The following is a 24370-nucleotide window of genomic DNA, read 5'->3' as shown; positions in this document are numbered from 1 at the left end:
AGCGCGCCGTCCCGTGTCCGCCCTCACGCGTTGCAGGTCGCCGTCGTGGACCCGCCAGCATCGCCGAGCCCGCCCCGCCATGGTGTCCAAAGGTACGGCTCCCTGTCTCCGCGTCCCCTCACGGGCAGGCACGTGCCCTCACGCTACTCGAGTTTATCCTTGAGGTCCTTCGAAAATCTTTCTTGATTCTGAAGGCCTTAAAGACCGCCCCCCGGCCCGCGCACCGTACAGTTCAGACGTTGAACGGTGCTCTGAGGGCCTCGACTCACCCCGCAATCTAGATCTGAGAGCGAAAGCAGAAAGCACCCGACCAGAGTGTTGCTCACTGTTGCGTCAGAGCCCCCGGAGTGCTGCACCCGCCCGCCGGACACGCCAGCGTGGCGGGTTGCCTGCCTGCCCACTGCAAGGGGCTCCGCGGTGCTCCGTGCTCCGCGGCTCCGGGCCGACGCGCCGGAGCAGACGATGGCCGTTGTCCGAAGTCAGGCCGGCCGGGCCGGAGGTCTCTGGGCTTGGCCTGGGCTTGGCCAGACCGACCGAGACTGACTGGCCGGTCGCAGCGGGCACACGCAGCGCGGCAGGGCTCCACGCGACCCCGCGGAAAAGTGACGCAAATTCGAGTAAATGCGGGGCAGCGTGGGTAACTCAGAGCTGTGCCGTGACTGGCCGGCGACATGTTAAATTGCAGGGACACTTTTGCTGTTATGGAGTACATCCAAAAAAATATTTCTTTTCTATTAATATAGTGATTTTATAGTGTTTTGAGCGTTTCACATCAACGGCAAATTTTTAAGAAATAGTTCGATGGCTCCGAGTTTGAGCGTTTCTACGCCACTGACTGGCTCCTCCCGCTGCAGACGCTCCCCCGCCGCCGCCCCGGCGCCACCACAGACTGCGGCCGCGGCTGCCCTCCCTCATGTCCCTGAGCAGCCTGCGAGGCACCTTGCGCCGCGGCAGCTACGGCCATGGGCGTAGCCACGGACGCGGCCACGGACGCGGCAAGGACCGGTCCTCGGGCAGGCTGGACTTCCTGGACAGCGTGATGCGCTGGGCCGAGCGGCCGCGGTCCAGGGACTCCAGGGACTCCAGGGACTCCAGGGCGGCCAGGGCGCGGCGCGACCTTCACCGCGACAGCGCCATCCGCTGGCCCGACATGGCCAGCAGTGGCGGCGGCGACAGCGGCCTCTGCAAGAGCTGCCTGTCGGCCTGCTGCTGCTGCGGCTGCTGCTGCTGCTGCCTCAACCTGCAGTACGTCCGCACCCTGCCCGGCATGCTCAGGCTGGCCCAGCTGGTGAGTGGAGCGGAGCGGACTGACAGTGGAGTGGAACACGTCGTCACCGGCAGCCTTCTTCCCCAGGCCCTGTCCTGGCTGTGCAACTGGCTGGTGGGGCGCTACGCGCTGAGGGTGGCCGCCACGCTGGGCAGCGCCATGCCCTCCTTCTTCCTGGCCACGGCAGGCGGCGCGCTGGGCTGCAGCCTCCTCCTGGCAGTGGCCCTGCTGTCCACCAAGAGTGTCGCCCTCCTTAGAGCCTCTCTCTTTGTAAGTCACTGCGCTTTCCTAGCAGAGTCGCATCTCTTTAATAGCAAATAAGGATTAAGGGCTTTAATGATGCTCACAGGAAATCGCTTTCCATGCGACAGCTGTGGGGCTGTATGCCAGCCAGTCGTCCTACCTACATGTAGCAACGTCGATCTACTTGGAGCCGTACAAAAATGATCTGGAAGCTTACACCTACCCAGCCATCGTGACATCTTATGTAAGGAACCAATGCTCACTGCCATTTCAAAAACGTTCTACCTCTGAATAGATTTCAACAACTTTGTCTTTCATTTTCAGTGGCTGGGCTATTTTCTAGCTGCATTGCATAGTTTAGATACTGTGTACGCTCTAAAGCATTATGGAAGATCTCGCCGCTAAGTTCCTTTCTCCTGTACAAGACTTGCCAAAGACTGGCCACCCAATGCATTTCTGTTGTATAAAGTAAGATTCATTCTGTGATAAGTAAATACCTAATTTAAGGATATCGAACTAATTTTACAAGTTTACTAATATTTTTAATAATAATCAGCTAGTAACATAGCATGTTTATAAAATATAAAACTCATTTAATTCCTTATTCAACAAATGTTGATCCCAGAATAATAACCAAAGTTCACTAGTCAACTCTTTCTATTCTGCATTAAATAAATCATTTGACATTTATCTTAACAATTCATTTCCCATATCTCCAAACACAAATAAAACAACAAGGTGGAAGTTAATCATTGTACCAATCAAGGAAAAGCAACGAGAAGGACATAACCAACAAGAAGAACAGGATATAAACACGAAGTCCAGCATTTCGTTGAATAGCTTGGCGGATTTGGGTATTTGCATCTCGAACATTTTCAGTTGCTCCAACAACCATGCTAGATATCCGCTCAACATCTTGCTCTTGCTGCAGAACCTTCTCAGTGAAAACTTCCTGTAACTCGGCAATCTTGACTACTTTGCGTTCGATTTGACGCACCTAATAAAAAGAAAAGTACAAAGGTTAACAATAATTTATAATTTAATAAAAATGGAAACATAGAAAACATCAAGAAAATTTCTCACCTCATCTGACAAACTGTTTAGCTCATTGTAGAGATGAGCATTTTCTGACTCAAACATTTGAAGCTCCTCTGCTGACAGTTGATCATCTTCCATCGCAAAAGGAGCTGCCAGCTCAGCTAGTGCGGCTGATCTCGCTGCAATAAGTGCTGCACTATTGTCTAAATTTTTCTCCGGCCTGTCTTCAGTGTTGACATCTCCATCATTGGATCTTCCATCAGATAATGAGTCTTCCTTTATAAAACTACCAGTTGATTGGTCAGATATTTTTCTAAATCTTATATCGGTCACTTCTTTTGATACATTTGTGTAACTCGCATCTCCTTCTAATCGGGACATCTTTTGGGAATCCATGATTCTTTTCATTCGTGTCATGTGAAGCTCTGTGTAAATGTGACAGACACTTTTTAAATATGATTCCAAGAGGTCTATCACAGATTGTTGATGTTCCTGTGGAGGCAACACCCATTTATTAACAATTAAAAATTATTAAGGCATAAAGCAAAATACATTTACAAGCCATTTTTTGACTCTTACCATAAGTTGGCTTGGCACATCGGTGATTGCAGTTTGCCTTCTAAAATCATGAATCAAAGCTGAACAGGTTTTCATAATTCTTTGAGCTCCAGCATCAATTTTGTCCCTTTCAATATCAGACAATTGAGGACCATCAGAGAGGTAACTGTTAAGTTGTAAGTAACCTTTCCGGTGTTCTAGTAGAAAATCCCTCAGTCTGGAAATCTGAAACCATCAAAAGTACATAACAGCTCCTACACAACAAAAACAAATGATAAGAATGTGGTAAGCACTGTACCTGCGTTGCAATTTCCTTGGATTTAGTTCCAAACAGTGATTTTTTGGCAGCATTGATGTTAATATTCTATTCTTGTCCTGATCTGCTGTTGTTATTCCCAGAGCTTTGTTGCGTACACGCACAGTCTTCACACAGGCCTTAAATAAGACCGTGATATCCATTTTTCCGATAGATTGACAAAGCAAGCCCAAGTAGAGGACCTCAGAATCCTACTAGAGACAAAACAAATCAAAGAACATTAAAATCAAAAACATTATTTGTTTTAAAGTACTTAAATGAAATTATAAAATATTTACCTCAATTACAGACAACAATCATAACATCTTGAACAAGCCTCCACTGTCGGCTATCCCCTAACCTGAAGTCGAGTGTTTGTTGCGGTTTAAACAGTAATCATGCAAAGTGTGGTGTCGGCTTTTTGTCAGTTTTACCTTTAGACAAAATATGAGTAAATGACATGCTCTCGAGCGAAAGTCACGAAGTTTTTGGATGGATCTACACGTATTTCACAAAAGTGACACCCATGTAAACACGACGACGAAAAGTCATGGGTTCTGACCTGTAGGTTTCTCATACTACAGTGTCATTGCGTTGTTTTATTTTTCATTTGTTTCGCTGCTCTTTTGTTCTTCTCAAGTTGAATGTAGTTCTGGCATAATTTTGGGTAGCTCAGCCAGGTTTGGCCATAGAAACCTTCAAATAAATGCATGCGGCCATACTCATGCTTTTGAGAAGTGTGAATGGATTCCAGAAGCATACAACAAACCGATTGTATCAACACTTTATTTATTTCATATCAAAAATTAACATGTATGACATAAAATATATCTGAAGAAAGCTCTAAGCACATTGATCCTCTTTTAGGACGTTTCAGAAGGCTTTCTTCCTATTCTTTTATTTTTTACTTGTCACAGTTCTTGGATCTTTCATCACTCTGAGGAGAGCGCTTGGGACGTCACAGATCATTTCTCTTATTTTATCCACACGAACGCAAAAAATCACACAAAGCTTTCGCCCCACGAGCGGGCTTCAAAACCACTGAGTTGGCTGTTGGCGGGAAGCTACACCGTAAAATTGTCTTGCGATAGCGAGATGTGCGTTCACTCAAACCACAGCAGCAAAAAGCTAGTAGGCCGTATTTCTACAAACATTTGAAAAAAAAACATAAAAAGAAGAAAAAAGGGGGGAAATAAAATATCACTCTGGAATGTCTTGACGTTTTCGGAGGCATATTTGGTTTCTGTGTATTTTCTTCCGGGTGGAGGCGGGTGGAAGTGTCCTGGCATGCTTGGCAAAGGCGCGGTGAGTGGTGAGTCCAGTGAGTCCAGGACTCGGCACCTTTGGGGGACGACAGGATGACAGGACTCGCCCTGGGTCAGTCGGGGAAGCATCACGGGCAGAAGCTGTACAGGCGAGGCGAGGCGTGGCGAGGCGCGCGGCGTCCTCTCTGGTCTCGAGCGACGCCGCTACCTGGCTGCTAATGGACCAGCAGCTCTAGCAGGCACCCCTCATGGCTTGACTGCGGAAAAACGCACAGAAAAAAAACAATAAATTCAGAGAGAAAGTCTTGGTGTGTTGTTTTTTTTTTTTGTGGTGGAGTGACTCACAGCTGAGGAGGCCTGAGGCACCCTTGGCCAGCAGGTCGGTGCCCTGGTGGACGTTGGCGGCAGTGCCCTCCACGGCCTGCGTGATGTCGGTGCGCTTCTGGTCCACGAACTGGTTGGCCTGCTTCAGCTTTTGGTCCACTTGTTGGTTCACCTGCAGCAAGGATTTAAAAAAAAATATAAAGAATCTGGGCGAAAAAAAGAGGTTCCGGGTGGATTCGAACCCGCGACCCTTGGACTGACCGTGTTGACGGTGCTGTCGATGGCGCCCTCCGCGGTCCGCAGCCCCGTGTCCACGGTGTGCTCGACGGTCTTGACGCCCGCGTCCACGACGCCCTCCACCGTCTTGACGCCCGTGTCCACCGCCGTCTCGGCCATCTTCATGCCGGACTGCATCAGCTCGCTGGCCTTGTTGACCTGCGGGAGAGAGGTCGTTAGTGGGCCCAGCTCAACAGTGTCCCTCCCGACGAGAGACAGACACTCACCTCGCGGTCCAGGGCGTCGGTGGCGGCCTTGCTGGCCTCCGCGGCTGTGGAGGAGGCGATGCCCTCCACGTCGTGCACGGTCTTGGTGAGCGACTCCTGGGTCTTGTGCGCCTGCTCGGCCAGCATGTCGGCCGCCTCCTTCTGCTTCTGGTGCGCCAGGTCCTCCACCTCGTGCTTCTTGCGCTCGAACAGCTCACTCGCCTTGTTGCCGAGGCTCTTGAACGCTGTGGGCAGAGGGACATCGTTACACTGTGCAAAACCCCTCATCAGCAGCCATCCACCATCAGGGGTCGTAGGCTTGGCGAGGGTGTGGCCGGGACGAGCAGTACGAGCACCGCGACGGTAGCGTGCTGTGGGCCCGCGACGCACATGGCGGGGCGGGCCGGGGCGGGGCGGGGCGGGGCGGGGCGGGGGGGGGCGGGCGGGGCGGGGCGGGGCGGGGCGGGGTCAGTTGGCGCTGGGATGAGTAGTGTCGAGGCCATACCGGCCATACCCACTCCCCACGCCGCACCGCGAGCACCGCGAGGAAGGCAAGGCACGCCGCTTCGCCGCCCACGCCACCTCTCTCGCGGTGTCGTCGCTCTGTCTCTCTCGCACTCAGGCGGCGCGCGGACTCAGTGTGCAGGCGGTGGACCGCCGGATAATCTGCGGGCGTGATCCGATGAGATCAGTGACTGCGGAGCGGCGCGCGGCGCGGCACAGTGGGCCAGAAGACCGGTGGCGGCGACCAAAACTCTGGACGCGTTTTGAGCTGCAGAGTCGCTAAACAGGACTCGAACCGAACGTGTGACCCCACCAATGGATTGCTCTCCGAACGAGGAATCCATTGGTGGGGTCACACGTTCGGTTCCAGTCCTGTACAGCGACTCTGCTCAAAACGCACTGAGAATTTTGGCCGCCTCCGCCGGTCTTCTGGCCCACTGTGCCTCCGTCGCTCTGTCCTCGTCTCACCTCGTGGACTGTTCGTGAGTGCGAGGGAGACGGAAGGCCCCAGCCTGCGTTCAAAACACTGCGAATCCGCCCTGGAAACAGAATGCGCCCAGTTTCCGCTGGAGAGGAAGCGCCCGCCGAAGAGAGGGTAGGCAAGCCTGCCGAGCAGCGGTGCCGCCCCGCGGCCTAGCCTCCAGGCGCTCGCCGTCACGTGCCGTCACCTCACGGCGGAGTGCGCGCCGCAGGCTGTGACGGCCGTGACTGCCGTGACGTGTGGCGGCCCAGCGAGCCCCCGCCCAATTGGAGCTCCGTCACAACCAATTGGAGTGCCGTCACTGCCGTCACTGCAGTCACCACGAGTCGTCCACGAGCCGGCCAGGAATTTCGCTCGCGTTCCACACGGCGCGGTGCCGAACGACGTGAAGCAGCAGGCAAAGATACTCATTGCACGGCGGATTCGTGTTTGCGGGGATTGGGAAGACTTTATCAACGCGTTGTTGCCGGGCCGGGGAATCAGGGCCACGGCGGGGCCGAGCAGGGTCACTGCAAAAAGCACACACTCGGTAGCGCTGACCGCGTGTCAGCCCTTCCTTTCCGCCCCGCGGGGCGGGGGAGGAGGGAAGCCCCAGGCTGGCCTAGTCCGGCTGGAAATCGATGGACGCGGTGAGTCACGAGTGCCGCCAGTGTGCCGCCGTCACGGACGCTGTCCACGGACACGGACAGCGACACGCCATTACCGCGAGCACTTTTTGAAACAACGAGCGCGCAATGAGCTGGGCGGAACCACGGCGGAACGACCGGCAGGCGGGCCGCAGGTGGGAACGGCCGAACGACGGACGGACAGACAGACCGACAGACAGACAGACAGACAGACAGACAGACAGACAGACAGACAGACAGACAGACAGACAGACAGACAGACAGACAGACAGACAGACAGACAGACAGACAGACAGAAAGACAGGCGGGCGGGCGGAATGACGGAATGGACATGTGGTGGACAGGAAGGTAAACAGACGGACAGGTGGAATGGTTGAAAGACATCGAGACGACAGACGGACTGTCGTGACAAGATGACACGGTCGTGTTTTGGCGCCTCGCCGTGGCGCCTCGCCGTGGCGCCTCAGGTCCTGCGGCAGGCGGTCAGTCAGTCGGGCAGGCAGGCCCCCTGCCAGCACGTCGTAGTGCAGGCCGGCCTTCGCTGCGCCATGGCTAGGCCAGGCTGGCCAGGCTACGCGCTGCGCCAAGGTCAGGGGCGCGCGGCGGGAGCGGGGTGGCGTTTGGGGGTTTGGGGCGGGGCTAGACAAGGGAGAAGGGAGAGACAAGCGTCCCGCCGTCGCCACGCACTTCCGGGCCTATCCAGGTCAACGCGTCGGCGCGGGATCGGGCGTGGGTTCGATCCCGGCCGGGGGACGCGCGCTTTTCGGGATTCCGATGTTGTTTTTTGGCGCGCGGCTGGGCGTGAGACAGCGTGAGATGTGCCATCTGGCAGCAGAGGCCCTGGCCGCCCTGGCCCCAGAATAAGACTTTGATTGTGCCGACGCGACGCGTGCAGCTGGACGTGTTGGCGGGTCGCATTCCAAGCGCGCTGCATCATCGGCGACGTCGGCGACGTCCAATCCAACCGATCCACCGTCCGCCATCGACCGGTTGAGCCACGGCCGCGCCTTACTGCCTGCCTGGCTCCCCGGTTCCGGGCCGCCGCTCCAGCCAGATCCAGGGACGCGGCGGCTGCTTTTACGGCCTGGGTCTACGCGGTCCTGGACGCGGACTAGACCGCCAAGGACGCCGCGCGCCAATTTCGTTCCGACAGGTGGGCAGGCAGCGAGCCCCGGGCGTGAGGCTAGGCCGGGCTAGGCCCCAGGGGCGCCCCGAGGGGGGCGGGCGAAATGTCACGACCTGGGCCAAGTCGACGTTGGCGTCCAGGTGACAACTACGTCATCGTGCTGCAGGGCGGGGCGCGGCGGTGCGACGCAGCACTGCAGCCTTACCGTTTCCGAACATGGTGAGGAGGTGGAGAAGACGGTCCTGGGTGTCAACTACGCTTCCTTTCGGTGGCGGCGGCGGCGAACCTGACCGTGCTAGACCTCGCGACGCTCGACGCGGAACTGTGACTGTGTGTGGCGCCGCGCCGCGCTGCCCGGGACCCGACGAGCCGGGCGAGCCGCGCCTCGCGAAGGTCGCCCCCTCCCCCTCCCCCTGAGAACACCGTCCCTCCCTCCACACTGCCGGCCAGCGCGGCCAAACTGGAACAGTTGGCTGGAAATTTGGTCCGCACAAGTTTCGAGTGTATGTAAGTCACTTACAGTGTGCACCGTGGTGTCCATGGGATCCAGAGGGATCCAGAGAATGGCGGTCCTAATTGTGCTTTACTTCTTGTCCGAATTCTGAAACGTCACCAGGGAATGCCATAGCAAGTGTTCAGACACTACCAATGGGAAAAGTGGGATTCCGAGAAAACAACAAAACACAAATGAGTGATTGACAAGTTTATTTGAGGTAGAGCATTTTTTAAAAAATACAGTCAGTGAAGTTAGAGTGCGAAACAATCACTGTCATTTAAATGCCATACAAAAATTAAATTAATAAATAACATGATTATGAAAAAGTACAAAAGTATAAAAAAACCTCATAAGAAAATGTAGTGCACAAAAATATGCAGCAAAAGACACAATTGATCACAAATCACAATGACATGATGAAAATGAAAATATTCAATGCATGTCCAGGAACATGTAAGTAGCTCAGTGATCACCAATGTGTTCATACAAAATCAGACATCACCAGTTGTTCGGAATCACCAGCAATGCTTTTTAGAATCTAAGGAGATCAAGATTTAAAGATTCATGTTAGCGTCTGGGATTATGTCCGGTAAGGCACTACTGGATGAACAAGTATGATAAATCTTTTCTACTTGAGTATTTTTTATCACATATCTATATACAAGACCATTACAATACTGGCAGTGTTCTGTGGATATATGTTTATGATAATGATCTTTTAAGACGCTAAAATCTGACTCGCAAATCTGACAGTAAAATGGTTTCTTGAGGGCCTCCTGCCGGGCGGTGGCGGACATCCGGGGATGGACCGCATCGGTGGAGCAGGCCAGAAGCCCGTCCTCGCTCTCCTGACTGGAGGCACAATTACCGAATTCATCTGATGTAGTAGATAGCTCTTCCTCTTTCTTGGTGATATCTTCTTGGCAGGACATTATAACCTCTTTAGACCTCGTATAGGCACAACACTGCAATGACAATATGCGCACTTTACTAAACATTGATTAAGTCATAGATCGAGTTGCCTGTCAGTTTATTTTTTCGGCCGTACTTACCAATGGAGTGTTTATTGATAAAATGATAGCAGACTGCACTCTGCAGACTACAAAAGAGAGCGAGAGTGAAAGACCGCGACCGGTCAGCTTTGCAAAGTGGCCGCAACGGACTGTAAGCGCTAGTGGCGCTGGAGGTTTTATCAATTAAACGAAAAGGAAAAAAAAAACTCAATTTGAAATTTTAATTAATAAAAAAATTAATTAACTTGCAACCGAGTCAGAAGTTTTTGAGATTTAGAGAAGGAACATTCAACTAAACAGTGATAAAGCAGCTGAGTTCCGTGACTGTACTAAAAACTCCACATTAGCCAACACTGGAACGCATCACAATGTCTACAAGACAAAACTTTCGAGTGGTCCTCAGTGTACAAAATACAAGAAACGTTTTCTGCTTGACCAGACCGAAATTGTTTGCTTGAAAACTATCCCATCTATCGACGGGGACTCATAATCATGTTTTGATCACCTACTTTACGAAAGAAGTTTTGGTTTGTGCAAGCGCAACAGGCGACAGGCCTGCCCCACTCTGTTGTCAGTTGTCTGTTATCAGCTGTTCGTTTGAACGGGCGGTTAAGAATATTTTCGGTGTTGTTTCTGCAGATTTGTCTGTCAACGGTGAAGAAAGTGAGTCCAAACTTCTGTGCACGTGAACGGGAGTCTCCTACGGCTAGGCCTTTCTGTGAACGTTGCCTTATCTTTTGTTTTTTCTGTCACAATTTTAGATCTTTCGTCGCCGCACCGGTGCCCCAACCAGGTTCAATATTTGTAGCTAGCCATGAAGCGCCGATCAAACGTGGCTCCCGTGCGCCCGTGCGAACTGTTCGAATACCGTGAGTCATTTATTTGCTTCTTTCCTTGCTCTACAAAAAGTTTTACTTCATTTTTATATGCACTATCAACCATTGTTTACCACTCATGTGGCGAGGAGGTTCTTCGTTTTTGTTGAACAATCACCTATCCTACCAGAGAAATTTACATGTCATTAAATGTGCGTTACAGGAGTGGCTGAATCTGCAGCTGAGAAGAAACCCATTATGCCTCGACAACTTCACTTCACAGGCAATTCGTCTCGAAAGTCCATGCCTGTTAAGCCGCCAAGATTCAGCACTTCAGGATACGTGCCTCCTCGCTCACGAATCAGTTTATCGGGCAGAGTCAGCCTTTCAGGCAAAGCAACGGGCAGAGTCAGCATTTCAGGCAAAGCAACGCATGATGTTTCGGTGATGGATGGAGTCTCGTTGCTTGGCCAAACCATCAATGAAAGTTCTGATGATGTCACCATACAAGTAAGATTCCTCATATTTTATCATAATTTACATCTCATCATTTGCTTTCTGCTTGTTCAGATTTTAATCTTTGGCAATATTTCAGGTCCTGAAACCAGTTGTTGCTTCCACTTCATCTGAGCCAGTTTGTCCTGTCAGTACATCTCAAGTTTTGAAGAAATCTGATGAAGCTATAACTGACAATGGGCCAAAGAAGTGTAATACATCAGTTTCCAACAAGACCTTTGGTAGTTGTATACAGTCATTATCAGATTTAGGTGAGACTAAGATACCCAAACCCAAAATCTGTACTACTGAGAAGACTAAAAGGACTTCAGCTGAATTGAATTCAACTGCTGCATTTGAAGAGGAGGAAATTGCTGCACTAACGTCAACTCCTCATCACAACCGGAAGTCAAAAAGTATTGTGCCTGCATCGTCAAGTACGTCTGTGAATGCCGAACTTGCGGAACAAATGAAACTTTTTATCATGGATCAAAGAAGCCTTATGCAAGCTGTTAAACTGTCTTGCCAGAAGACAACTTCAGCCATGGAACAAATGAATTCTGTCATGAGCCAAATGAATATATTAGTGGAGAAGTTGACTTTGAAAGTAGATTCACACTCTGAATTCAACAATGTGCTTTCAAAATCTGAAGCATGTCAGAATGATGATAAAATAGCTCTGAGTGATGATAAAGAGAATGTCAATGTTTGTGCAGGAAATACTCGCAAATCAATTTCAATGTTCTCTGACATGAAATCTCAATTTAAGTGTCTGAAAACTCCCACTACAGTTCGGACTCGAACACTCTGTGAAACTCCAAATACTGTTCTCTCTAATACGGTTCATAACCAGCTTGAAAGTCTGTACGAAAGCAGTGAAACTGATACTTAGAGCAACGATTTTCTTTGTCATCAATAATGCATTTCCTTCCATAGCCATTCTTAAAAATATATCCCTGTACTTTCATTATTGTGTGATCTGTGAAAGAAAGATTGTAAATGTGATATTTTTGTCCCACTGAACTGCAGTACAAACAATTTTTTGGATCAACATTTTCTTTTTTTAAATTAAATTTTATAAATGTAAATTGTTTTAATAAATAAGATATACATGTAAATCTGTCTACACTTCTTCACATTCAACCAAGGTCTCTCTCAAATCCGGCTTGGAGATTCTTAGAATACTATTTGATCGAAGGGTGGGTTAGTTACTGAAGTGAGCCATAGCTGCCCCGTCACCGTTATTTCCCCGAGTGCTTGGTGACGGACCACACGACGTCCTTGGCGTAGTCGCCCGTCTGCGCAGCCAGGCTGTGCGCGGAGGCGGAGTCCCTGCCGCGGGTGGCGAGGCTGGCCAGGCTCCGCGGCACGGGGGAGGTGAGCTTGCTCAGGCGGTCCGCCAGCTCCTCGCTGCAGTCCGCGAAGAAGGCCCTGCGGTCCAGCTCGGCCTCGCTCAGCTTCTCGGGTGGCGGTGGCGGCGGCTTTTTCGGCTCGGGCGGCTCGGACCGGAACACGAGTCGACGCCGTCCTCGCGGCGGCGGCGGCTCCAGAGCGCGCTCCATGCGGTACACCAGCTGCTCCAGTTGCTGAAGCTGCGGCCGAGGAAAGGAAAGGACCAGGGTGAGGTGAAATGAGCTTCCTGACAGAACGAACACCCCAGCGGCCGCCTCGAGACTAGACGCACCTTCCTCTGCGCGTCGTTGGCGCTCCGGGTCTGCAGGCGCTCCTCGACGTAGACGTGCTTGCGGGCGCGCTTGACGTGGCCCTGGTCCAGGTAGTCCAGCGCCAGCAGCTCGGCGGCCACGGCGCGCTCCACCGCGCACATCATCTGGTACGAGTTGAGGTGCGAGTCGTTGGGCGCGACGCAGCGCTCGTACAGGTCCTCCACCCACACGCGCAGCGTCAGCACGTTGGAGCTGTCCCTGCCCGTCAGGATGTCCTGCGGCGCAGAGTGCGTTGTTGAAAGCGTCCAGCGGCCCTCCGCGCCGAGCTCCGCGCCCAAAGCGACGCGGCGGCGACGCTCACCTTGTACACCGTGGAGATGATGAGGTCGGCGTGCGTCTGCAGCTGGTTGACGCGGTCCTCCTCCCACGCGATGTCCTTCTCCAGGTCCTCCACCTGCTCCTCCAGCACCCGGAGCTCCTGCTCGACGCGCTGCTTGGCCTGCGCCACGCCGGCCTGCAGCGCCTCCAGCGGCAGCCGCAGCTGCTCGATGTGCAGCAGCGAGGCCAGGCTCTGCGCCGCCAGCGACCGGAACACCTTGACGAGCTGCTCGGGCTCCGTGAAGTACAGCTTGGGCTGGTGGCTGGCTTTCGTCTCCTGGACACGCGCGCCCTGTCAGGCAAGTGCCGCGGCCCGCAGGGCCGCAGGCTGGGGATAAACTCGACCTACTTTACCTCGACGAAGGTGTCGATGATGTCCTGCAGGGACGCGGCGCGGTCCAGCTGGTCCCGACTCAGCAGCGACTGCTGCGTGGCCTGCGTGGCCTGCGTGGCCTGCGTGGCGCCCGAGTGCCGCCGGTCGCCCGACCCGTTGCCGGAGACGGCGTCCGGGGAGGAGGCGGACGCGGCCCTGTCGCTGACGGCGGCCTCCGAGCCCTCCGCGGCCACGCACCCGTTGAGGTGGTCGTGCTCCCGACGCCACGACATGGGGCTCACCAGGTACAGGAACTTCTGCAGCGCGCGCGCGTCCCGCCACTTCTCCTCCAGTTGGTACACCTGCAGCAAACAGACTTCAACCTCTAGGTATTCTCGGGGAACATTTCGTTAAACTTAAAAAAAGGTGGAGTTTTAATTAGCACGTGCTGATGTCCACTGGAGGTTACAGTGCGGTGATTTTCCGGCCCTAGTTGCTCCGCTGCAGGTGCGCAAAATGGTGGAGGAGCCGGGGTTTGAACCCGGGACTTCTCACATGCAAAGCGAGCGCTCTACCACTGAGCTACACCCCCTCCTCTGTTGCAAATGGCGCGCTTCCTCCACAACCCTGCGGGAGAAGAACGACCCTCAACAGAGGCGGCGTGACAGTGACAGCGCCGAGAGCAGCGACCGCTGGGGATTTTGGGGTTCCCCGCAGCAACCGCAGAAACGGAAAGTGGAAGTAACCGAGATAAGCGGCCGACTAGTCACACCAAAATCCCTGGCGATCACGTCAGCGTGTATGAGGGGGTGTAGCTCAGTGGTAGAGCGTTCGCTTTGCATGTGAAAGGCCCCGGGTTCGATCCCCGGCACCTCCACTCTTTTGTTAAATCAATACCAGTAGTTTTTGTAAATATTTTTGAGTAGAGCAAAAAAAATATAGATGCATCGGCCGGGAATCGAACCCGGGCCGCCCGCGTGGCAGGCGAGCATTCTACCACTGAACCACCGATGCTTCCGATAGCTCAGTGGGAGTCAGTTTGCAACACAAGCAGCAAGTCGACGCGGAGTCGAGTGGGTCGGGTACTCGAGTACCCACCCGAGCGGTTGGACTAGGTCGGCTCTGCTGACGGGGCAACCAGTGGCTCGTTGGTGCACGTTGGCCCCTTGCGTCGTCCGGCCTAGTGGGCCACGCGGCACTCAATGAGGCGATCAACTCTTATCTCGCATCCGGTCAAACGATACAGTACTTCTTTCTGATTTTGATTTCCAGAAAGCGCCCCCCCCCAAAAAAAAAGTTCAAGACAATGGTAAGATCTCGTTTTTTAAAAAAACTTTTTTCCTGTTTTTCCTCATTTTTTGTTTTAAAAATTGTGGAGATGCCGGGGATCGAACCCGGGGCCTTTCACATGCAAAGCGAACGCTCTACCACTGAGCTACATCCCCTTCCGCGTCATGTAGGCCGTCCGCCAGGCGCGAGCATCGGGAAGCGGCGCGGCCGCAGTGGATTTCCCCCCTCTCCTCCTCCCCCTCCTCTCCGCCGAACGCGCGGTGCTAATTCCAATAAGCCAATCAGCAGCGAGCAGAAACGCAAACCGCCCGGCCCGAGGCCCAGCTCACCTTGGTGCGCATCAGCCCTAGGGTCCGTATCCACACTTTGATTTCAGAGTCCTTGTCGGCGGACTCCTTGGCCGCCCGGTCGGCCTTCTTGAGCAGCTCCATGGAGGCGGCGTGGTCTTCGGCCAGGAACTGGTCGAACAGGTCGACGTACTGCTTCTGCTGCGCCAGGATCTGGTCCAGGCGCTGGCTCTCCAGCCGAAACTGCTCGTCCACCAGGATGCACTCGTCCTCGTTGTAGCCGATCTTGAGGCGGACGCGCACCAGGTCGCGGATGTGGCCGATGTACTCGCGCACGCTGACGCGGTCGCGGTTCGGCCGGCCCTCCACCATGGTGTAGAACTCGGGGTCCATGTCCACCATCGTCTTCTCCACGGGCGGCGGGTCCTCGGGGATGTGCAGGCGGCGCAGCAGGTCCGCCGTGAGGCGCGTGTGCGCATTGTGCTGAAAATAGAACAGCCACACATGTTTTCAGGGTTTGCCTTAGACATCCGTGGGAATCCGAAGACATTTTCCCACTTATGGTTTGTTTAATTTTTCTTTTGGTAGGCTTCGTGCTTGATTGGAACCACCTTCTTGTGCACGGGGAGGGCGAGCTCCCTCTGCCGGTCCTTGCGCTGCTTGTCCCTCTGGAAGGCCACGAAGGCCGCGAAGTGCTCGGGCGGCGGCACCCAGAAGGGCTTGTCCTTCTCCTCGGCCTTCTTCTGCTCGCCGCCGTCATCGTCGGGCTCTTGCCGGCCGCTGGTGACGTAGTACGTGGACCGCTTCTGGTTCCTGGATACGGAGGAAAGAGCGAAAACATGAATGGCACCCTACGGCAAACATGGGGGGAAGAAGGACCGGACAAATTGTGTACCTCTGTTTGAAAATTTTCTGCAGCACCGTCGGGGCGCGAACCCGCGGCCGCAAGTCGAGACGCGGTCCCTCCAGGCGGCGCTTGAAGCGCAGGCGCCTGAGGTACTGGCGCACCTCGGGCTCGGTGGCCATCTCGTCAGCTCGGAGCTGACTTGCGTCAGCAGCGTCAGCACGGCCTCGTCAGCTCGCCGTCAGTACCTCGCGCAGGTGGCATTGTTGGCGGCGCCCGGCGTCGCGACGCACTAGAGCGGCTGCACCAGCGCGATGCGCCCGGACGGACGCGCCCCGCGGACCCCCGAGGGGCCCCGCGCTGCCACTGGCTGCCGCTGGCTGCCACCCCCGCACGGCGCCCCTAGGCGCCCCACGTGCCGTTGCCACGGCAACTGGCTCGCCACCCACTAAACGAAATGCGATCCGCGGCAGCGGTTTGTTTCAATAAATTGGATGAACAACGCCAAATGCGTCGCTTTGTTGCTTTTCAGGCCGCGAGGAAACCTTGGTCATGAAGGAGCGAGGGAATGCCCCGGCTGTCCCTTTGCTTTCCACCGTTCGTTTCAAAATCGGTGCGGTGTAAAGCAATGGCAGCCGAGCGACGAAGCGCTTTAGTGTAAGCAGGTTCGGCCCGCAGTCCGCGTGCCCCATCATGCCCCCTGCCTGGCCTGCCCGGCCCGCCCGGCCTGCCCTATCGGCACCCCCACTCCCCGGCGCCCACTTTTACTTTCACCATCGGCGGCCCGGCGGCCCGGCGGGGCCCCTCGCGGTGTCGTCTTCGCGCCGCGCGGCAAGTCGAGGGACGCCGTCACTGCAGCTTATACGAAGCATCGGTGGTTCAGTGGTAGAATGCTCGCCTGCCACGCGGGCGGCCCGGGTTCGATTCCCGGCCGATGCAATCTTTTTCGTTTGCTGAAACTAAGGGCAGCAGTGAAAGACGATGGTGACTGCGCGACAGCAGCCCAGAAACTCGGTTCATCAAGACAGGCGTCATTTTGCGGGGAAGGCGAAGCACTCCGGCCTGGGGTTCTCCCGCCACGGCCACCCCATGCCGCGCCCTCCATTGCCCCCTCGCGCGGGGGCGAGCGTGCCAGCGTGGTGCCTGGCACCGAGAGCCCCGGAAGGGCGGGGGCCGCGGGGGCGGCGGTGTCCGCAGCGGGGGTTTGGCTCCCCCGGCTCCCCGCTTCAGTGCACAAACACTCTGACGGGTGTCGGTCGCGAAGAATGCCCTCGCGTCCAGGACCTCCAGGACGACCTCCAGGACGACCATGGGCAACAGCCTGGGCTGCGGTAGCTGCGGAAGGCCCATCGCCGCCAACGACGGCTCGGTGCTGGACCGCGTCATCTCGCAGGTACGCCCAGTTTACAGTGCCCGTCCCCGCCGACGCCTCACTGACTATGACACGCTGTGTTTCCCGCCCAGGCGTCCAACGAGGACGACTGCCTGCTGTACCGCCTGGCCAACTACAAGAACGGCGGCGAGCTGATCGACGCCTACAATGTGGGCGGCCAGGTGGAGGTGGAGAAGCTGATCCGCGAGCAGTTCGGCGTGCTCATGTACTGCGACGGCAAGGGCCAGGTCATCAACCGGGCCGAGTACCTGCGCTGGAAGTTCCGCGACCTCAAGCAGGTCGCGATCGAAGATCGGATATCGCAGCAAAGAGGTGGGTTCGTTTAGGTGCGCGACGTTCACGTTTCCGCGTTTTGGTTTTGGCAGGTGGTGCTCCCCATCGAGGCGTCCCTCAGCCCCCACGACCCCCTGGCCAAGTGGGAGGACCACGAGGCGTGCTGGCAGATGCAGTACCGAGGCTCCCTGGGTAAGCCCCGGGCCCCGGCCTCGGCCCGGGCCGGCTGCACCGCGGATGTTGGAAACGGGTTGACACTGTTGTCTCCTCGCAGGCGAGACCCTGCTGCACGTGCTCATCATCTGCGACACCAAGCTGCACACGCGGCTGGCGCGCCTCATCATCAAGTGCTTCCCCAAGCTGGCGCTGGACGTGGTGGAGGGCGAGGAGTACCTGGGCGCCAGCGGGCTGCACCTGGCCATCGCGTACGCCAACAACGAGCTGGTGCAGGACCTGGTGGACGCGGGCGCCAACGTGATGCAGCGCGCCATCGGCAGCTTCTTCCTGCCGCGCGACCAGCAGCTGGCGCGCGCCAAGAAGCACACGGACTACGAGGGCCTCGCCTACCTGGGCGAGTACCCCCTGGCCTGGGCGGCCTGCTGCGCCAACGAGAGCGTCTACAACCTGCTGTGTGACAGCAGCGCCAACCCGGACGCCCAGGACTCGTTCGGCAACATGATCCTGCACATGGTGGTGGTGTGCGACAAGCTGGACATGTTCGGCTACGCGCTGCGACACCCGCGCCTGCCCGCCAAGAACGGCATCTGCAACAAGGCCGGCCTCACCCCGCTCACGCTGGCCTGCAAGCTGGGCCGCGCCGAGGTGTTCAAGGAGATGCTGGAGCTGAGCTGCCGGGAGTTCTGGCGGTACTCCAACATCACCTGCTCGGCCTACCCGCTCAACGCGCTCGACACCCTGCTGCCGGACGGCCGCACCAGTGAGTACGCATTTCCGTTCTAAAAATTAAAATTCGCAGCGTTTTGAACCCCGTGGCTGGTTTTGCAGACTGGAACTCGGCGCTGTTCATCATCCTGAACGGAACCAAGGAGGAGCATCTGGACATGCTGGACGGAGGGATCATCCAGCGCCTCCTCGAGGAGAAGTGGAAAACGTTTGCCAGGGTAAGGACGACGAATTTCACTTTGCGACTGCTGGCCCTGCGGTAGATCTGAACGGCGGCCTCTCCGTTTGCAGCAACAGTTCCTGAAGCGGCTGGGCATCCTGGCCCTCCACCTGCTCACCCTGAGCATGGCGGTGTACCTGCGGCCCGAGCGCAAGGCCAGCGACGTGGCCGTCGAGGAGGAGTGGGACGTCACCGCCGTGCTGAGGGCGAGCTTCGAGGTGGGCACGCTCTGCAACATCATGTCCTACCTGCTGCTGCAGCAGGGCGGCGAGATCAAGAACCAGGGGCTGTCGTCCTTCCTCAAGCAGCTCGTAGGTCACCTCGTTGAACACCAGCAGGTGGAGTGCCAGGTCGCAGGTTCGAATCCCGAGTGCCGCTTTGTTTTGTTCCAGGGCAACGCCCCGGCCAAGGCCATCTTCCTCGTGTCCAACTTCATGATCCTGCTGTGCATCCCGTTCCGCATCAACGGCGACCACAAGACGGAGGAGGCCATCCTCCTGTTCGCGGTGCCTGGGTCCTGGTTCCTACTCATGTTCTTCGCAGGGTACGTATCCAACCGTCCGTCGGCGTCAGTATAGTGTGCCTGGCTTCATGCTCGCTGCCTTGCAGGGCGGTTCGCCTCACCGGGCCGTTCGTCACCATGGTGTACTCCATGATCACCGGCGACATGCTCACCTTCGGCATGATCTACACCGTGGTGCTCTTCGGCTTCTCGCAGTCCTTCTACTTCCTGTACAAGGGCTTCCCCGGCGTCAAGAACTCGCAGTATGACTCGTACGCCGCCACCTGGATGGCCCTCTTCCAGATCACCCTCGGCGACTACAACGTGCGTGCAAGTTCCTCCAGCTGCGTTCCAGCCGACTGCATAGCACTAATCGAACTTTTTGTTGTGCAGTACCCGGACCTGAGCAACACGACGTACCCCGCGCTCAGCAAGACCGTGTTCGCCATCTTCATGGTGCTGGTGCCCATCCTGCTGCTCAACATGCTGATCGCCATGATGGGCAACACGTACGCGCACGTGATCGAGCAGAGCGAGAAGGAGTGGATGAAGCAGTGGGCCAAGATCGTGGTGACGCTGGAGCGGGCCGTGCACCAGACGGACGCGCACCACTACCTGCAGGAGTACTCCATGAGCCTGGGGCCGAGCGACGACCCCGCCACGGAGCAGCGCGGCGTGCTGGTCATCAAGAGCAAGTCCAAGACCAGGGCCAAGCAGCGCAAGGGCGCCGTCTGCAACTGGAAGGCACGTTTCTTATCATCCAGCATCGCCAGGGACTCGGGGCGAGGCACTGAAACGGTTCTCTGTTCAGAGGGTGGGCAAGGTGACCATCAACGAGCTGCGCAAGCGCGGCATGTCCGGCGAGCAGCTGCGCCGTATCATGTGGGGCCGCGCGTCCATCTCCACGCCCGTCAAGACCAAGAAGGGCGCCAAGGCGGGCCTCGGCGGCGTCAGCGACCTCACGTGAGTGCCGCGTGGGGGCAGCCTGCGAAAGGTGTCACCAAGTGTACATGACGAGGCCCTGCTTGTCCGCTTGCAGCGCCCTGGTGGCGGCGGACCCCTTCGCGATGGACGCCTCCATGGCGGTGGACGTGCGTCCCCTGGACGGCGGCCCCAAGCCGGAGGGCCAGGGCTTCGGCGCCCTCACCGCCGCCATGGACATGCTGGCCTTCTCCAACGACCTCAGCCTCCCTGACGGAACCACCCCCGGCCCTGCCCCCGCCGCTGCCCCCGGTGCTGCCCCAGGAGCTGCCCCAGGAGCTGCCCCCGGCGGGGCTCGGCCTCCAGGGGCGGGTCCAGCGCCGCTCCCCGGCGCGCCCGCCGCCAAGCCGGGCGTGGTCATGAATGGCGTGCCGCCCCAGATGAACCCCGTGCACTCCGTGCACCCCGTGGCGGTGCGGGCCGCGGCCCCCGCGCCGCCGGGAGCGCCCGCTGCACCAGGTTGGCTAAATCCAAGTCGGCTCTCTGTACCCGAGCCCACTCCCTGTTTGAACTTGAAACATTGGACCACCCTGTTGCCTCCAGCCCTCGGCGTGGTGCCCACGACGCCGCCGCCGCCCTACCCGGGCACCGGGGCGTCTGACGGCAACCCCCTGGCCGTGAACGCGGCGCTGCCGAGCCAGCTCGCCGGCCAGGCCAGCCAGGGCGGCCAGGGCCAGGGCCAGGGCCCCGACGACCCGATGCGAGAGCTGGTGCTGGTGGCCGACGTCCACAGCTACAGCCAGGAGCACCTGGCCGCGCTGGCGCGCAGGGCCGCGGACACGGACCACTTGGAGGAGGTGACCGCCGAGGAGATGGGCTTCGCCATGGGGCGGTTGGTGCCGGGAGGCCGCGCCGCGCGCTCCCTCGCCGACCACAAGCAGCCCGTCACCCTGGACATCAGCGACAGCGACGACTTCGGAGGTGAGTTTTGGCGGTAGCCTGCGCGGACACTGGTGCTGTACTAGAGGTGACGGTCGGTCTTGTTGGCGCAGAGGGTCCGCTGCTGGGCCGCGTGGCGCGCCTCCGCCGCGCCCGCTCCGCTGTGTCCAGGGAGGGCGGCGGGCTGCGGCTGCACCTGGACGACGGCTACTCCTCGTCGACGGCGTCCTCGTTCGACGCGGGCAGTCCGTGCGCCGCGCCCGCCGTGCCCGCCGCCCCCTTCATCATCCCGCCCCTGGCGCCCCAGCCCCCCGCCCAGCCGGCCCCGCAGCACAAGCAGCAGCCTCCGCAGCCACCACCGCAGCAGCAGGCAGAGCCAGCACCCGGCGGCAACGGCAAGAAGCACCGACACAAGCACAGGCCGAAGACGGCCAAGCCGAACAGGTCGGCCGCGGATTCCTTTGCTTTCGCCTACTTTGCTTTGTGTCTCTTCTTGAACCACTGTCCGACTCCCTGTGGCAGGGTGGCGCCGTCCTCGGACGCTCCCCCCAGGAGGGGCGCGTCGGCCGGCCCCAAGGCCAGCGACAACCCCCTGAGCGGGAGTGGCAGCGGCAGCGGCGACAGCCAAGACCCCCTGGAGCCCTGGAGCGTGCGTGGCATCGAACCCATGAACGCGCTGCTCGCCTGGGACCAGGGCGAGCACGACAGCATGTAAGGGTCCCGGGTTCGAAACCCAAGCAATTCTTTTGGTTGTTTCTCTTTCGTTTTCCTTTTTTTATTGACATTCGAAGTTATGCTATGAAGGTCTTGGAATCTCAAGGACAATACAAATAAAGACACTGTAGAATATTCTCATTTATTAAATGTTCCACTCATAATCAACGCTGGTACATAAGTTTGTTTACTTTTCAAGTACAGTGGTACTTCACAAAGATTTACACTTTGCTCACATACTATGCATCAGAGACATTGTTGTTTTTAAACACAATAAAGCTCTGGTGTCGAAACACCTTGGTTGCGCAGCACACAAGCAGACATTGATTTTTAAGAATTTCTTCTGCCCGAAAACAATGGGAAGAATCAACTGGCATTGCCAAACTGTGCAAGTAAATAAGTATAAAAACCTAACAATATCACAAATCTATCATCCTTAACACTTCAATGTATCAGTTTCAATGGCACTTACAGTGACCATTACTCATAGTATTCAAATAAATGTCAAGGCCCGACTTCTGCAAAATTGATATTTTAAAAAATGACTTTCCCTGGTTCGATTTCATTACACAGAGCAGGTAGGACAAAAAATAAGATAAATCAGCACTCATTTATAAAAAGCAAACAAAAAACAAACTTTTTAGCAAACTTGTGATGCATCTTGAGGTGAGAAAAAAAAGTGGTTCTGCAAAACTTAATCAACTTTAGTCCTAGACATCACAGTTTTGAATTATTCAATCAGTTTCAGAAGATATCAGACTTACAACTCTAAAAGAGCTCAAAACCCTCTACTTGTTCTTCTACTCAAAAAAATTTGAAAAATGGTCCAAGCTAAAAAGAAAGAGTTTATGTCTAGAAATATTTTTACTCCAACTTTTAAAATAACCAACTAACAGAACAAGCACAGGCAACACAAGAAATAACAAGTCAAGACTATTTAATACAGCAAAGGAGGAACATGCAAAAAACTATTTACATTAAAGAAAAGTTTGACACATAAAATAAAGAAGACCACAGGGATTGATTTGAAAATTGACTAAGGAAGACAAGTCAAAGAGTTGTAAACAAAATCATTTCTGTGCACAAAACTGATTCTTTAATCTTCTTAAAAAGAAACAACAGACAAACCTTATAATCTAATGGTTTTTGCAAGTTCTGAATCCGCTACTGTGGGAGGTTGCTGAATGTGAGGATTACTTCGCAATATGACCTCTAATGTTTTTATTTTCCAGTTGTCTTCAGCGCAAGGATCTTGAGCTAGTAAGAATAAGTTTTCAAATACACCCAGGGGGCTATCACAAACAGAAAGAGTTGGGCGAGTTGCAGCTGGTCGTTGATGCAAAGTACCACAGACCAGAACTAATAAAAGACCACTAACATTTCCTCTGCCCCAGATGCCTTCTGGACTTGTGTTAGGATTTAAGAACAACTGGTGCTCCACCAAGATTTGATTCAACAAGGCAGACTGAAAAATGAAAAAGAAAAAAATTATTATTATTACAGTATATTAGCACATTTAGCCATAGAGAATACAGTATGATGGGCAACTTACAACATTTGCTCCACCCTGTGCAGCTTTGTAATCTGAGTCAGCTTTACGTTTCACTATAAGATTAATATTTGCATCCGGCCAGAAGTCGTCAGGGACTAGTCCCCCAGGCTGATTGACTCGCTTGTAGAACCAGTTCGCAAATTCGCTAATTATAGCTGAATCTCTTGGAACTGGCTCAGGCATACTGCTGAAAATACTCACACCACTCACTTGACTATAAGTTGTTGTGGTAACTCTTTCCTGCACGGTAATTTTTGTGGCTGATGTAGCTGCTAGGTAAAGCTGCAAACAAAAAATGAAGTCATATGATAAAGTCAATAGAACATTTAGGTAAGATACATATAATTAATAAAATAGCAAACCTGTGCAGCACTAGGAAGATTTTGATCACCAAAGGGATGATGATTTGTTATCTGCATCGGTGCAATTGGGTTGTTTACATGTTCAGCCACTCCCCAAGGTGATGTCGGAACTACATCTTTTCCCGTACTTCGATGGGTGGGGGCATGGTTAAGGCTTCCCTTACTGACAAGTTCCTTAATTTGCAGCTCTAGTGCTGCTTTGTCAGTGTTAGGAACTGATATTTTCCTTTCATTCAGGTACTTAAATAAATTTTCCTTGGTCACTTTCTGGCGTTTCAAGAATTCATCGAGAGACGCTGAATGCAAAAGAATTGCTTCAACACAGGCTGCAAACAGAAAGCAAAGAAACTAGACTGTTAGAGTTGCCATTAGGCAGCAGGATGCAATTTCAAGTTAAAATATAGTGAAGAGATTGGTGCATAACCAAAGCTCAACATAGTAAACAAAAAACAAATACATACCCTCTCTGCTGTCTGCTTTCACCATTCGGCGAGTGACAGTGGACATTAAGGCTTGAACATTTTCATCGCTCATTAATTTGAGGAATTCCTTCATGAACTGCTGTTCGTTTTCAGTGAGGTGTGACATCGTAACTAGAGGAGGGAATACACATATGCGTCATCAGAGGCAAAAATTGTCGTCTCCGTTCCGTTTTTCCTCCCGTAGATTTTCAACGTCGTAGCCTTTTCTTTTCATCCTGCTCCGCCCTGTAGAAATTCTCAAGACTAACGCCGCCCTAGAGATGCTAGAAGTTAGAGGGGTTCGTTTAGTTGGGTTACGTGGTCAC

At 54.9% G+C, this 24370-nt stretch overlaps 9 protein-coding genes and 5 non-coding genes across 15 annotated transcripts; 6 read left to right on the top strand and 8 right to left on the bottom strand.

Annotated features, from left to right (window-relative positions):
- Window positions 1-1205: 1205 nt before the first annotated feature.
- Window positions 1206-2148, top strand: LOC117645163 (protein singles bar). The gene is made up of 4 exons (XM_034385146.1): window positions 1206-1288; window positions 1355-1537; window positions 1617-1754; window positions 1835-2148. Exons 1-4 carry the CDS (start codon window positions 1268-1270, stop codon window positions 1913-1915), a joined length of 423 nt encoding a protein of 140 aa, XP_034241037.1. The 5' UTR covers window positions 1206-1267; the 3' UTR covers window positions 1916-2148.
- A 1-nt stretch (window position 2149) lies between these two features.
- Window positions 2150-3988, bottom strand: LOC117645162 (syntaxin-18). The gene is given in 7 exon segments (XM_034385145.1): window positions 2150-2507; window positions 2594-3040; window positions 3128-3331; window positions 3405-3457; window positions 3460-3616; window positions 3701-3762; window positions 3836-3988. Coding segments are annotated over 5 exon segments (1062 nt in total). The 5' UTR covers window positions 3566-3616; window positions 3701-3762; window positions 3836-3988; the 3' UTR covers window positions 2150-2255.
- A 182-nt stretch (window positions 3989-4170) lies between these two features.
- On the bottom strand, window positions 4171-8564 carry LOC117645380. The gene is made up of 5 exons (XM_034385528.1): window positions 8415-8564; window positions 5494-5717; window positions 5252-5425; window positions 5012-5162; window positions 4171-4923 (listed from the first exon to the last, which is right to left on the bottom strand). The coding sequence occupies exons 1-5, from the start codon at window positions 8425-8427 to the stop codon at window positions 4913-4915; spliced, it is 573 nt and encodes a 190-aa protein (XP_034241419.1). The 5' UTR covers window positions 8428-8564; the 3' UTR covers window positions 4171-4912.
- Window positions 7886-20327, top strand: LOC117645373 (transient receptor potential cation channel subfamily V member 6). Its single transcript, XM_034385520.1, has 11 exons — window positions 7886-8236; window positions 17069-17197; window positions 17269-17475; window positions 17563-17662; window positions 17745-18407; window positions 18476-18591; window positions 18665-18904; window positions 18986-19137; window positions 19203-19419; window positions 19489-20058; window positions 20135-20327. Exons 2-11 carry the CDS (start codon window positions 17114-17116, stop codon window positions 20288-20290), a joined length of 2505 nt encoding a protein of 834 aa, XP_034241411.1. The 5' UTR covers window positions 7886-8236; window positions 17069-17113; the 3' UTR covers window positions 20291-20327.
- On the bottom strand, window positions 8898-9938 carry LOC117645381. Of its 2 annotated transcripts, none has more exons than XM_034385530.1 (2): window positions 9758-9938; window positions 8898-9690 (listed from the first exon to the last, which is right to left on the bottom strand). In XM_034385530.1, the coding sequence occupies exon 2, from the start codon at window positions 9635-9637 to the stop codon at window positions 9260-9262; it is 378 nt and encodes a 125-aa protein (XP_034241421.1). In that variant the 5' UTR covers window positions 9638-9690; window positions 9758-9938; the 3' UTR covers window positions 8898-9259. The 2 variants fall into 2 exon arrangements, with proteins under 2 accessions (XP_034241421.1, XP_034241420.1); XM_034385529.1 differs by having other exon boundaries at window positions 8898-9670; window positions 9758-9917.
- On the top strand, window positions 10140-12079 carry LOC117645377. The gene is made up of 4 exons (XM_034385524.1): window positions 10140-10381; window positions 10480-10587; window positions 10757-11043; window positions 11129-12079. Exons 2-4 carry the CDS (start codon window positions 10533-10535, stop codon window positions 11918-11920), a joined length of 1134 nt encoding a protein of 377 aa, XP_034241415.1. The 5' UTR covers window positions 10140-10381; window positions 10480-10532; the 3' UTR covers window positions 11921-12079.
- Window positions 12171-15986, bottom strand: LOC117645374 (cilia- and flagella-associated protein 100-like). Its single transcript, XM_034385521.1, has 7 exons — window positions 15856-15986; window positions 15572-15773; window positions 15003-15443; window positions 13425-13745; window positions 13054-13347; window positions 12713-12967; window positions 12171-12620 (listed from the first exon to the last, which is right to left on the bottom strand). Exons 1-7 carry the CDS (start codon window positions 15984-15986, stop codon window positions 12270-12272), a joined length of 1995 nt encoding a protein of 664 aa, XP_034241412.1. The 3' UTR covers window positions 12171-12269.
- On the bottom strand, window positions 13904-13975 carry Trnaa-ugc. Its single transcript has one exon. It is a non-coding gene; the product is annotated as a tRNA-Ala (tRNA).
- On the top strand, window positions 14189-14260 carry Trnaa-ugc. The gene has a single exon. It is a non-coding gene; the product is annotated as a tRNA-Ala (tRNA).
- Window positions 14327-14397, bottom strand: Trnag-gcc. Its single transcript has one exon. It is a non-coding gene; the product is annotated as a tRNA-Gly (tRNA).
- Trnaa-ugc lies at window positions 14757-14828 on the bottom strand. The gene has a single exon. It is a non-coding gene; the product is annotated as a tRNA-Ala (tRNA).
- Trnag-gcc lies at window positions 16673-16743 on the top strand. Its single transcript has one exon. It is a non-coding gene; the product is annotated as a tRNA-Gly (tRNA).
- A 447-nt stretch (window positions 20328-20774) lies between the features above and the next one.
- Window positions 20775-21766, top strand: LOC117644712 (WAS/WASL-interacting protein family member 1-like). The gene is made up of 4 exons (XM_034384325.1): window positions 20775-20997; window positions 21069-21220; window positions 21275-21399; window positions 21478-21766. Exons 1-4 carry the CDS (start codon window positions 20775-20777, stop codon window positions 21668-21670), a joined length of 693 nt encoding a protein of 230 aa, XP_034240216.1. The 3' UTR covers window positions 21671-21766.
- Window positions 21767-21797: 31 nt separating this feature from the next.
- Window positions 21798-24328, bottom strand: LOC117645378 (uncharacterized protein C3orf38 homolog). Its single transcript, XM_034385525.1, has 4 exons — window positions 24045-24328; window positions 23584-23909; window positions 23222-23503; window positions 21798-23134 (listed from the first exon to the last, which is right to left on the bottom strand). Exons 1-4 carry the CDS (start codon window positions 24169-24171, stop codon window positions 22799-22801), a joined length of 1071 nt encoding a protein of 356 aa, XP_034241416.1. The 5' UTR covers window positions 24172-24328; the 3' UTR covers window positions 21798-22798.
- Between the last annotated feature and the right edge of the window lie 42 nt (window positions 24329-24370).

The sequence above is a fragment of the Thrips palmi genome, unplaced genomic scaffold, assembly GCF_012932325.1.
Source record: "Thrips palmi isolate BJ-2018 unplaced genomic scaffold, TpBJ-2018v1 HiC_scaffold_18, whole genome shotgun sequence".
NCBI lineage: Eukaryota > Metazoa > Arthropoda > Insecta > Thysanoptera > Thripidae > Thrips > Thrips palmi.
This window is presented reverse-complemented; position numbering and strand designations above follow the sequence as displayed.

What these genes read in the sequence shown, in the direction of transcription:
- LOC117645378 (XM_034385525.1), bottom strand. Translation starts at nt 24,171, where the DNA reads ATGTCACACCTCACTGAAAACGAACAGCAGTTCATGAAGGAATTCCTC. An exon ending in GAAAGCAGACAGCAGAGAGG is followed by an intron (nt 23,910 to 24,044) that starts GTATGTATTTGT and finishes TTCTGTTTGCAG; the next exon opens with CCTGTGTTGAAGCAATTCTT. An exon ending in CACAGGGTGGAGCAAATGTT is followed by an intron (nt 23,135 to 23,221) that starts GTAAGTTGCCCA and finishes TTCATTTTTCAG; the next exon opens with TCTGCCTTGTTGAATCAAAT.
- LOC117645380 (XM_034385528.1), bottom strand. An exon ending in CCGACGCCCTGGACCGCGAG is followed by an intron (nt 5,426 to 5,493) that starts GTGAGTGTCTGT and finishes TCTCTCCCGCAG; the next exon opens with GTCAACAAGGCCAGCGAGCT. An exon ending in TCGACAGCACCGTCAACACG is followed by an intron (nt 5,163 to 5,251) that starts GTCAGTCCAAGG and finishes TCCTTGCTGCAG; the next exon opens with GTGAACCAACAAGTGGACCA.
- LOC117645381 (XM_034385530.1), bottom strand. Translation starts at nt 9,637, where the DNA reads ATGTCCTGCCAAGAAGATATCACCAAGAAAGAGGAAGAGCTATCTACT.
- LOC117645374 (XM_034385521.1), bottom strand. Translation starts at nt 15,986, where the DNA reads ATGGCCACCGAGCCCGAGGTGCGCCAGTACCTCAGGCGCCTGCGCTTC. An exon ending in CAGAAAATTTTCAAACAGAG is followed by an intron (nt 15,774 to 15,855) that starts GTACACAATTTG and finishes CTCCGTATCCAG; the next exon opens with GAACCAGAAGCGGTCCACGT. An exon ending in CCAACGACGCGCAGAGGAAG is followed by an intron (nt 12,621 to 12,712) that starts GTGCGTCTAGTC and finishes CCTCGGCCGCAG; the next exon opens with CTTCAGCAACTGGAGCAGCT.
- LOC117645373 (XM_034385520.1), top strand. Translation starts at nt 17,114, where the DNA reads ATGGGCAACAGCCTGGGCTGCGGTAGCTGCGGAAGGCCCATCGCCGCC. An exon ending in TGGACCGCGTCATCTCGCAG is followed by an intron (nt 17,198 to 17,268) that starts GTACGCCCAGTT and finishes TTTCCCGCCCAG; the next exon opens with GCGTCCAACGAGGACGACTG. An exon ending in GCTGCCGGACGGCCGCACCA is followed by an intron (nt 18,408 to 18,475) that starts GTGAGTACGCAT and finishes CTGGTTTTGCAG; the next exon opens with ACTGGAACTCGGCGCTGTTC.
- LOC117645377 (XM_034385524.1), top strand. Translation starts at nt 10,533, where the DNA reads ATGAAGCGCCGATCAAACGTGGCTCCCGTGCGCCCGTGCGAACTGTTC. An exon ending in GTGCGAACTGTTCGAATACC is followed by an intron (nt 10,588 to 10,756) that starts GTGAGTCATTTA and finishes TGTGCGTTACAG; the next exon opens with GAGTGGCTGAATCTGCAGCT. An exon ending in CTGATGATGTCACCATACAA is followed by an intron (nt 11,044 to 11,128) that starts GTAAGATTCCTC and finishes GCAATATTTCAG; the next exon opens with GTCCTGAAACCAGTTGTTGC.
- LOC117645163 (XM_034385146.1), top strand. Translation starts at nt 1,268, where the DNA reads ATGCTCAGGCTGGCCCAGCTG. An exon ending in TCCTTAGAGCCTCTCTCTTT is followed by an intron (nt 1,538 to 1,616) that starts GTAAGTCACTGC and finishes TGATGCTCACAG; the next exon opens with GAAATCGCTTTCCATGCGAC. An exon ending in CAGCCATCGTGACATCTTAT is followed by an intron (nt 1,755 to 1,834) that starts GTAAGGAACCAA and finishes TTTCATTTTCAG; the next exon opens with TGGCTGGGCTATTTTCTAGC.
- LOC117644712 (XM_034384325.1), top strand. Translation starts at nt 20,775, where the DNA reads ATGCGAGAGCTGGTGCTGGTGGCCGACGTCCACAGCTACAGCCAGGAG. An exon ending in CGACAGCGACGACTTCGGAG is followed by an intron (nt 20,998 to 21,068) that starts GTGAGTTTTGGC and finishes TTGTTGGCGCAG; the next exon opens with AGGGTCCGCTGCTGGGCCGC. An exon ending in GTCCGTGCGCCGCGCCCGCC is followed by an intron (nt 21,221 to 21,274) that starts GTGCCCGCCGCC and finishes CCCCCCGCCCAG; the next exon opens with CCGGCCCCGCAGCACAAGCA.